Source organism: Scyliorhinus canicula, chromosome 13 (assembly GCF_902713615.1).
Source record: "Scyliorhinus canicula chromosome 13, sScyCan1.1, whole genome shotgun sequence".
Classification (NCBI taxonomy): domain Eukaryota; kingdom Metazoa; phylum Chordata; class Chondrichthyes; order Carcharhiniformes; family Scyliorhinidae; genus Scyliorhinus; species Scyliorhinus canicula.
This window is the reverse complement of record NC_052158.1, coordinates 51,171,267-51,181,839: the sequence shown is the minus strand read 5'-3', so window position 1 is coordinate 51,181,839 and position 10,573 is coordinate 51,171,267. Positions and strand designations below refer to the sequence as shown.

At 50.2% G+C, this 10,573-nt stretch overlaps 1 protein-coding gene across 1 annotated transcript in view; it reads right to left on the bottom strand.

Annotated features, from left to right (window-relative positions):
• Positions 1-1,105: 1,105 nt before the first annotated feature.
• Positions 1,106-10,573, bottom strand: part of LOC119976755 (uromodulin-like) — a 71,736-nt gene continuing 62,268 nt past the window's right edge. Inside the window, exons 8-9 of the mRNA XM_038817494.1 lie at positions 9,843-9,928; positions 1,106-1,814 (exon numbers count right to left, since the gene is read on the bottom strand). Coding sequence (XP_038673422.1) covers positions 1,683-1,814; positions 9,843-9,928 — 218 coding nt within the window. The 3' untranslated portion in view covers positions 1,106-1,682. The remainder of the gene's footprint in view (positions 1,815-9,842; positions 9,929-10,573) is intronic.

Sequence of the window (10,573 nt, the reverse complement as noted above, 5' to 3'; positions counted from 1 at the left end):
TAAATTGGGGAGGGGGGTGGTGGGGTCTGGGCACGCGTCCAGGTGTACGGAATTTTGAAATGAGTAGATACGGTATAAAGGAAGGAACCCTTCCAATATTGGTCAATAATCGGGTGACGGTGAAAAAGGTAAGGGGCAGGAAATCTGGAGGGGATTTAAGGAACAATTTACATCCAGCGGGTGGTGTAAACGCACTGCCTGACAGGGTGTTAAAAGAGCAAACCCTCACAATATTTAAGAATTATTGATTTGTGCAATTGAAACGACATAGCACAGAAGACTGTTGACTACGTACAGGAAAATGGGATTAGAATAAATAGATGCTTGATGGCTTGCGAGCACGATGGGCCGAAAGTAATCTTTCTGAGCTGGAAATACTGATTTTCTGACTCTAATATTCTGTCAAACTTCATCTCTTCGGCCAGACTAATGAACAAGTGTCGACACAGCCCTTTCCCACAGTAGCGGGAGGCTACCAGTAATCTTCTTGATGAATACAGTACAGGTTGCGTGAATCAGTAAATCCAGAGGACAATCGACCCACTTAACGTTGCCCTGGATGCCCTCGTGAGATTCTCAGTTCAAGTAGCCATAGGGCTTCTCAAAACAGCACTCAGAGGAAATCAGGAACTCTCTCCTTGAATGAATCAGTTCAAGACTGATATTGAGAATTATTTGCTAGGTCAGTGTATTAAGAGATAGGAGGCAAAGGCGGATAAATGGAGCAACAATTTTAATGCATCGTGAACGATTTCAATTTTTCACCAATTTTGATGGGGTTGCATCACCTATTCCCATTCCCAAACTTTCTAATCTTTCAATAAAATCCCAAGAAAGAGATGAATTGGCTTACATGTACATATTGACCAGAACACATTGGACTAGCAATAGTTATTGTGATGATTGGTCAGACCTTCCACTTAGAGTAATAGACTTTCTGGCAGCATCCCTGTTCAATCGGTTAACATTCCCTGAGCATAAATCGCATGATTTGAATATCCATTTGGTTGAATAATTCCACCAAAATCAAGAAAATATTGAAATGTTCATTTCCTGCATTGAGCAGAAATATCAAGCAATAACGCACAAGCAGACAACCTCAGGATTTCATTGAAATTCAATTTATTTTGTTAATTTGTTCATTGATTCATCTTGGTTACATAATGAATATTCAATAATGACCATTAGGGAAGGAAATCTGTCATCGTTACCTTGTCTGGTCTACATGTCACACCAGACCACGCTATGTGGTTGACTCTTACACTCCCCTCGGAATGGGTAATAAATGCTGCCCAGACACCGCTGCCCACATCCCATGAATGAATAATCTACCAAAGCAAGCGATTTGCTTAACGGCTTTATGTTGATTCTGTTAAATTAATTTGAATAATCACCCCTACGGAAATCTCCATTCAAGTGACGAATAATAATGAAACGTACCGAATGAGAAACCTTTAATGAAATATGCTTGTTAAAGCAGCCGATGAGTTAACCCTGAAACTGGAATCAAGTGGAGAGTCGGTATTATAACATCCGTCCAGTGGCAGCTATTAAAAATGCGATATTAATTCACGATTTAAGAAAAAATAAACAAAGTATTAATGCTCGAAGCCCTTGCTGTCGAAAGATGAATCAATAGCGCTATAACATTAACATGCCATGAAGTAAAGATGAACCATCTACTAGTAATTGTCAGGTCCAGGTTGCTTGTTACGCAGTCTATTTCCATCAGGGTCCACATCTGAACATTGGACGTCCACTTGGTTCAAATCAATCGACTTCCCTGGACATTGTTCTTTTGTCATCTGCTGCAGCTACACAAAAGAGAACGCATTTGTGTTACATCAGAAAAAGGAGAGAGCAAGGCAGAAGCACAGCAAGAATGGCAGAGAACATAGAACAGTACAGAACAGGCCCTTCCGCCCTCAATGTTGTGCCGAGCCATGATCACCCTACTCAAACCCACGTATCCACCCTATACCCGTAACCCAACAACCCCCCCCCCCCCACCAACCTTACTTTTTTTATTAGGGCACTACGTGCAATTTAGCATGGCCAATCCACCTAACCCGTACATCTTTGGACTGTGGGAGGAAACCGGAGCACCCGGAGGAAACCCACGCACACAGGGGGAGGACGTGCAGACTCCACACAGACAGAGAGGGTGGAGGCAGTGGTTCACAGGGCCACAGAGATAGACAGAGAAAGTGAGAGATCGACAGAGATATCGGCAGCGAAAGAGGAACGGGAAGAGATTGGATAGGTTGGGGTTAATTTCCTTGAAATAAAGAAGGCAGAAGTGACTTAATTGGGGTGCACAAGATTTTTCGTGGAGAGGTAGGCTGGACAGAATAAAAATCTCTCAGAGGACATAAATTGAAGATAGTTGGGAGAAGGTGTATAGGGGTCATGGTGAATAGTTTCTTTGTATGGAGGGTAGTGAGAGTGTGGAATTCGCTGTTCTTGTTGGTGAAGGACGTCGAGAACATAAACGCTATTAAGAAGCCTCTGAATATGCACCTTAACTTCTGGAAGATGAAAAAATTCAAAGTCCCGCGAAACCAGTGGCAGGGGAACTGGGCCCTCGGGAGCTGAGCGATCGGCGGCAGCAGCAGCAGCGTCAACAACCCCCCCCCCCCCCCCCCCCCCCACCCCGCCCCGCCCGCGCACGGCACAAGAGCGCAGGGCAGTATCGAAGTGGGGCCGAACCTGCATAGAGGAAGGAACGGAGGAGCGACCAACGAATCCCCCCCCACCCCCAGCAGGAGAGCGCAGGGTGCGACGAGCGGCTACCCAGGCCAAGCAGCGTTGACAGAAAGGGACCGACCGACTGCCCCCCCCTCTCAAACCGGCGGTGACCACCATGAAGCAAGAACAAAGAGGCCTTTCTCTCACTCTCTCCCTCGACCCTGGGTGAGTGAGGGAAAAAGAAGGAAAAAAGAACTTTTGCAAAAACAAAACTCTGAAATGAAAACATTTAAAGAGAGGGTGGGGAGTGGGGGGCGGGGGAAGATTTTTTAAATTTTTGAACTTCTTTTTCTCACCCAAAATAAGTTCACCTGAGAAGAGTTTTCTAAAAGAGGAAAAATGAAGTGGTAAAGGAGAGAATGGAGGAGAGAAGAAAAAGGAAAGAAAAAAAATAGGGGGCGGAAAAGTTTTGTAAAAGAAAACCGATGGGAAAAAAAGAAGAAAGGGAAGGGGGAGAAAAAAACGCCAGATGGGAGCCCAAGCTGAGGGAGAAGGGGCACCAAAGGCAGACGGGGCAATGGGCGAGCCAGTTCAGATGAGCTAATCAGCGCACAAAGCGGCAGAACAGAAGTATCGCCGCATCAAAAAGAGCAGGCCAGAGAGGTGCCCTCTCCCCCGGGGCCAGGGGGGAGCTGAAACTGGAAGGCAGTCTTTACCGAGGCGCTGAGGGAGCATCAGCAGGTAAACAAGGCAGAGGCTAGGGCAGACATCGAGGCCGCAGTGTAGGCAGCAATGGCCAAGGCCCTGACGGATCTGCAGCATGCTCTGTCCAGAGCAGAGGAAAAATTGGACGCCCAAGGGGAGAAATTGGAAGCCCAAGAGGCGACCATTGAGGAGCTGGAAAAAGCAGCGACTGACATGAGCGACCAGATCAGGGCCCTGGAGAGGGAGGTGGCAAGACTGGGCACAATACAGGGGAGCCTGAAGGGCAGAGTAGACGACCAGGAAAACCGCTCGAGAAGGCAAAATGTCAGGTTTGTGGGCCTACCAGAGGGGATCAAGGGTAGAAACCCCACGACATACGTGGCCGAGATGCTGGGCACCTTAGTGGGGAGGAAAACCTTTCCCAACCCACCAGAAATGGACAGAGCACACCGGTCGCTGTGCCCGAAGCCCAAGGCAGGGGGCCACCCGAGAGCAGTTATAGCTAAACTGCACCAGTAGCAAGATAGGGAAACAATCCTACGCTGGGCGAGGACAAATAGAGCCTGAAAATGGGAAGGACACGCCATTAGAATTTATGAGGACATTGGGGCAGATCTAGCCAGGAGACGGGAAGAGTTCAATAGAGCGAAAGCAGCTCTTCAGAAGAGCAACGTACATTTTGGTATGCTGTATGCAGCAAAACTCTGGGTCACATACCAAGAAAGAGAATACTTCTTTACAGCCCCCACTGAAGCAAACAGGTTTGTCGAGGAACACGGGCTGGAAAACCACCAGCAAAGGTAGAAAAGAGGGGCCCCTGGTAAGGGGCAACAACACGCCGACGGGGTATGGGGAGGGGTGAGGCAATGCCAGGCCACCCCCGCCGCTGCCAGGGTGAGAGCACCCTGAACAAAGAGCAAACCACTGCCTGAGCTACCGCTCCAGGAGAGAGGCTAGGCCCCAGCACGAGGGAACGAGTGTAGCGGAGAAGGGAGAGCAAGCAAAAGGAGTGCTATGTAAGATAGGGGAAGAGCAGGCAGAAAACCGCAGAGGTCAGGAAGGGGAGAAGCGAGACAGTAACTCCCGAGAGAGGGGCCACCGTACTAGCAGGAAAGCTAGCGCGGGGGGCATGCAACAAAGCAGGGCTGCAGTGCGCCCCCAGCAGTGGGAAATCGCCAGGCAGGGGGGACCACCCAACAGAGTCGGGAGAGCAAATGGGGACAGGAACAGGGGAAAGAGGGACAAAGGAGGAGTATACGGGAGAGGGCGGGAAAGGGTGAAATCGGGGGAGGAAGGATGCAGGGAAGGACAAACAAGGCTAGAAAAGGGATAGGGCTACAAAGTGCCACAACCAAGGACTCGAAACAAGGAATCGCTGCAAGCACCCACCCAGTACGGTCTATGGGCAAAGGGAGACCCCAGAGTGCAGGGGACTACCCACATGGCGGGAGCACAGTGGGCTGCCATGCGATCCCCTGGACCAAGCAAACCCCGGAGCACAAGGAACCGACCGCATGGAGAGAGCAGCGATAGCGGTCATCCTGGACTGCCCTCTAACAAAGAGAAACCCCGGAGTGCAGGGGCGCGTCCACCAGATAAGTATGGTTAATCCCACAGGAGCGAGGGGACAGAAGCCCCCCATCAGGATTGTCACCTGGAGCGTAAGGGGGCTCAATGGCCCAGTGAAGAGATCCAGAGTCCTCACCCACGTAAACAATATGAGGGCCGACATAGTCTTCCTCCAAGAGACTCAGCTGGGAGAGCTGGACCGACTGCAGGTAAGAAAGGGCTGTGTGGGACAAACCTACCATTCCTACTATGGGGCAAGGGCGGCGATATTGATCGGCAAGAGGATGATGTTTAGGGTGACAAAAGGGTTACGGACCCAGGGGGATGGTACGCCATGGTCAGCCCTGGATGGGCCCTGGATGGGTCACCGATAGTACTAGTTAACGTGGATGCACCCAACTGGGACGACACAAGCTTTATCAAGAAGACCATAGCAGAAATCCCAGACATAGTGATGCACCGACTAGTCATGAAGTGGGGGGGGGGGACTTCAACTGTGTATAGGATCCAAAGACAGACAGATCAGACCCCAAAACGGGGAAAACCTCAAACATGGCAAGGGAACTCAGTCACTTTATGGAGCAGATGGGAGCTGTGGACCCCTGGAGGTTTGCCAAGCTGGGGGAGAAAGAATTCTCCTTCTTCTCCCCAGTGCACAACGTTTACAGCAGAATTGACTTCTTTGTGGTGGGGAAAACCGTGCTTCCAGGGCTAGACAAAGTGGAATTATCCACAATTGTGATATCAGACCACGCTCCACATTACATGGACGTGCGGCTAGAGATGGACAGGGCCCAATGCCCCAAATGGATGTTGGACAGTGCCTTACTAGCTGACAACACCTTCAACGAAATGATAGCGTGGGCCATATCAGAGTACACAGAGAACAACCAGAACTGGGAGGTCTCACCCTCCACGTTCTGGGAAGCGCTCAAGGCCATACCTAGAGGGGAAATCATTGCTTTCAAAGCGCGAAGAGGTAGGGAGGAAAGCGTGACTAGCCAGCAGCTGGTCGACTCATACTGGAGGTAGACCGTAAATACTCCGACGCTCCGACCGTAGAGCTTCTTGCAAAGAGGAAATAGCTACAAAGGAACTTTGACCTGCTCTCCACTAGGAAAGCAGTGCACCAACTCCGCCAGGCACGTGGGACCCTGTACGAACACCATGACAAAGCCAGCCGCCTGTTGGCACACCAGCTGAGAAAGCAGGCAGCCACCAGAGAAATTGCACAAATCAGGGATACCAGAGGCACATTAGAAACAGAACAAGAAAAGATTAACAAAATCTTCAAGGCCTTCTACCAAGGGCTGTACACATCAGAGATCCCAAGGGGGAGTCTCGGATGAAACGGTTCCTAGATGGTCCAGACATTCCAGTCGTGGGGGAGGGCAGACATCGGGGCCTGGAAGCACCACTTGCACTGGGAGAGATCATGGACAACATTAGCTCCATGCAGGCGGGGGAGGCGCCGGGACCAGACAGATTCCCGGCAGAATTCTACAAAACATTTGCGACAGCACTGGCCACGCACCTGCGGGAGCTGTTCACAGACTGACTCATGAGGGGCACACTGCCACCCACACTGATACCTAAGAAAGACAAAGACCCAACGGAATTTGGTCATACAGACCCACCTCACTGCTGAACACAGGCGCCAAAATACTGGCCAGAATTCTAGCCAAAAGGCTAGAAGACTGTGTACCTGAAGTGGTCACAGAGGACCAGACGGACTTCGTCAAAGGTAGACAGCTTACCTCGAGCATCAGGCGCCTGCTGAATGTGATAATGACTCCCTCCGGGGAGAGAACACAAGAGGTGATTGTCTCCCTAGATGCAGAAAAGGCCTTCGATAGAGTCGAATGGAAATACCTCATAGAGGTACTGGAGTGGTTTGGACTTGGAACAGCGATCACCTCCTGGGTACAGCTCCTATACAACACTCTCATGGTGAGCGTATGGACCAACAATACCAACTCCCGATACCCCCAGCTACACAGGGGCACCAGACAAGGATGCCCACTGTCCGCGCTGCTGTTTGCCCTAGCGATCGAATCACTAGCAACCGCGCTCAGAGCAGCAAAATGCTGTAGGGGGATCTGAAGGGGAGGCAGAGAGCACAGAGTCTCACTCTGTGCAGATGACCTGCTCCTCTACATTACAGACCCACAGAGCAGCATGGAAGGAATCACTGCCCCCTGAAAGAGGTTGGAGCCTTCTCCGGCTACAAACTCAACTTGAGCAAAAGCAAGATCTTCCCAGTACAGCCACAAGGAGGGGGGCAGCACGAAAGGGGCTGCCGTTTAAACAAGCCCAAGACAAATTCCGCTACCTGGGGATCCAAATAGCCCATGACTGGAAAGAGATCCACAAATGGAACCTCACCAGTCTGATGGGGGAGAGGGGAGGGGCGGGGGGAATGCTCGGATCCCAAAGAAGGTCCTACAAAAAGCAAAATCCAGGGGGGGGGGGGGGGGAAGGCTAGCCCACCCAAACCTACAATTCTACCACTGGGCAGCAACGGTCGAGCAAATAAGGGGATGGATCAAGGGGCCAGAAGCCGAGTGGGTGCGCACCAAAGAGGCCTCCTGAATGGAGACCTCCCTCCGGGCCCTCGCCATGGCTGCACTCCCATCCCCACCCAAAAAACACTCTAGCAGCCCGGTGGTGATCGCCATCCTCCAGTCCTGGAACAAACTGCGGCAACAATTTGGTCTGACCAAAATGTCGGACAAAGCACCCATCTGCAACAACCATTGGTTCACACGAGCACTGACTGACGCCACCTTGAAAAGGGGTGGGTAGGACGGAGGGACACTGACAGTCAGGGACCTATACACGGACGTCAGGATCGCAACACTGGACGAACTGACAGAGAAATTCCAGCTAGCCAGGGAGAACGAGCTCAGGTATCTACAGCCTAGAATCTTCCTACGAAAGGAGACAAGGACGTACCCACAACCGCCACGGCAGACACTACTAGAAGAACTATTGGAAGCAAACCTACTAGACAAAGGAAACTGTAGTGACATGTATGACCGACTGGTAGAAAGGGCTGACACCGTACTGGACGCACCAAGAAAGAAATGGGAGGAAGACCTGGGGATTGAGATAGGATGGGGACTCTGGAGCGAAGCACTGCATAGGGTTAACTCCACTGCCACGTGCGCAAGGCTCATCCTGACGCAGTTAAAAGTGGTACATAGAGCCCACTTAACAAGAACCCGTCTGAGTAGATTCTTCCCGGAGGTGGATGATAGATGTGAACGGTGCTAAGGAGGCCTGGCCAACCACGCCCGCATGTTCTGGTCTTGCCCCAGACTTGTGGAGTACTGGACTGCCTTCTTTGAGGCAATGTCCAAAGTGAGGGTGGAGCCATGCCCGAAAGTGGGGGTCTTCGGGGTTTCAGACCAGCCAGATCTATTCCTGGTGAGGAGGGCGGCCGCCCTTGCCTTTGCCTCCCTGTTTGGCTGGAGGTCAGCAGCACCACCCAAAGCTGCAGACTGGCTGTCCAGCCTCGAAGAATCTCTCCAAATGGAGAAAATCAAATTCGCCATCCGCGGGTCAGGCGACAGTACGTGGGAGCCATTGACGCGACTGTTCCGGGACCGGTTTGTGGCCAACGAACAAGAGGAAGAATAGCCAGGTAGCGAAGAATAAGGGGAAAGTAGCCAAAGCATGAAAGGGAGAGATAGACTGGGAGTGCGGGGGTGGGGGGGGGGGGGGGACGGGGGAGACAGCTAAACCTGAGGAAGAGAGGCGAACCACGGGGGGGGAAGAGATAGGGAACAAGCGGGGAGAACGAGGGAGGTTGGGGGAGGCAGGGAAATGAAAGCTGGAAGGAAGGCACGGGATACAAAAACGAGCATGGCATCTCCAGGAGCAGGGAACGAGGAGAATAAAGTCAGAAGATGGACTGAATGGCAGAAGCAGAGGCAAGCACGTGACGGCAGCGAGATCCGTCTGGGAGAAGCAAGCGAGAACAATCAACCAAACACATCCGAGCATCGCCCACTGTAATAACTTCTCCAATGGCCCCAATGTATATTTGCCTCCCCAAACCGCCCCCCGCCCCCCCCGCAAACAGTCGCCTACTTATGTGTTGTAAATAATTTTGCCGGGTGTACAGTTTTGCTGCTGTTGAGCCGGTGCACAATACCCTACCAGTTATTCTATTTTTTTTTTTACTATGTACTATTTTCTTTTCTTTGGTATGTTTGGGTGTGCCCTTCTCTTCTATATATGTGTATGTATGAGTGTTTCGTATCCTGTGTACGGTTAATATTCGTTGTTCAAAATACCAATAAAAAACATTTATAGAAAAAACTTCTGGACGATACAGGGCTATGAACCGAATGCAGGAAGGGGCTTCGGGAAACCATAGCCAACATGGACCGAATAACCTCCTCTTGCTCCGCAACTTTTCTATCATTATATGATATGACGGCACACATTGAGAGGGAGCAGAGGAAGAGGGAAATGGAGGGCGAGGGAGACAGATATAGCGAGAGGGAGGGCGAGCAAGAGAGACTGAGACAGAGGGAGACCGAGCGGGAGAGGCAGAGAGAACAAGTGACAAACACAGACAAAGAGATGCAGAGACAGTGAGAACAAAGCGAGAAGGGGAGAGAGAGAAAGAGAGAGAGAACTAGAGAGGGAATTATGCCACTTACTTTTGTTGGGGAAAGTTAAACAGGAGGAAATAGGAGGTTATTAAGCCCTCTGAAGCTCGTTATAGGGCAGGTTCTGGAATGGGCAGAGGGCTACATATGGGAATTGTATGTGACTTTGAGCTGGAGCCATTAGTCAGTGAAACAGGACAGTGAGAGGGATGGTGTGGGGTCTCCGCTCTTTTCCCTCAGTGCAGTGCCGTCTCTCACCCTCTTCAAAACGATCCCTTTAGCGGTTTCATCATCAACCTTCCTCTTTGAATGGACTTCCATATGAATCATCTTGTACTGAGTATCTACACACAATAATAAAAATAATAACAGGTTAAACACACACATAGATTAATGAAGGACACCGGATCGATATAGAAATATCTCTCCCCCTTAACCCACAAGCTCTTTCTTCCATTTTAACATTCCAACCCATTTTCTACTGTGTATCATGCCATTAGCCCTTAATCTCACCATCCCTTGTTACCAGTCAATACTCACTCTATGCTGCTTCTTTATTCTGCTTCATTTTCACTTTTCACCCTTTTTGTTTCTTCTAAAATACTTTTCTTTCATAGAACAGTAAAAACACAGAAAACAGGGGCAGGAGTAAGCCATTCAGCCTTTCGGACTTGCTCCACCATTTATTATGATTATGGCTGATCTTCCAATTCCGTAACCTGGTTCTACTTCTCTGACATATCCGATTATACCTTTAGCACAACAGCTAAAAGAACAAGGAACAATACAGTGCAGGAACAGTCCCTTCAACCATCCAAGCCTGGACCGTTCATGATGCCAACCTTTGCCAAGAGCTTGAGCACTTCTTTGTGCCGTATCCCTCTATATCTATCCTATCCATGTGCTTGTCAAGATGCCTTTTGAACACCGTTACTGTATCTGCTTCTGCAACCTACCCTGGTAATGCGTTATAGGCACTCACCACCCTC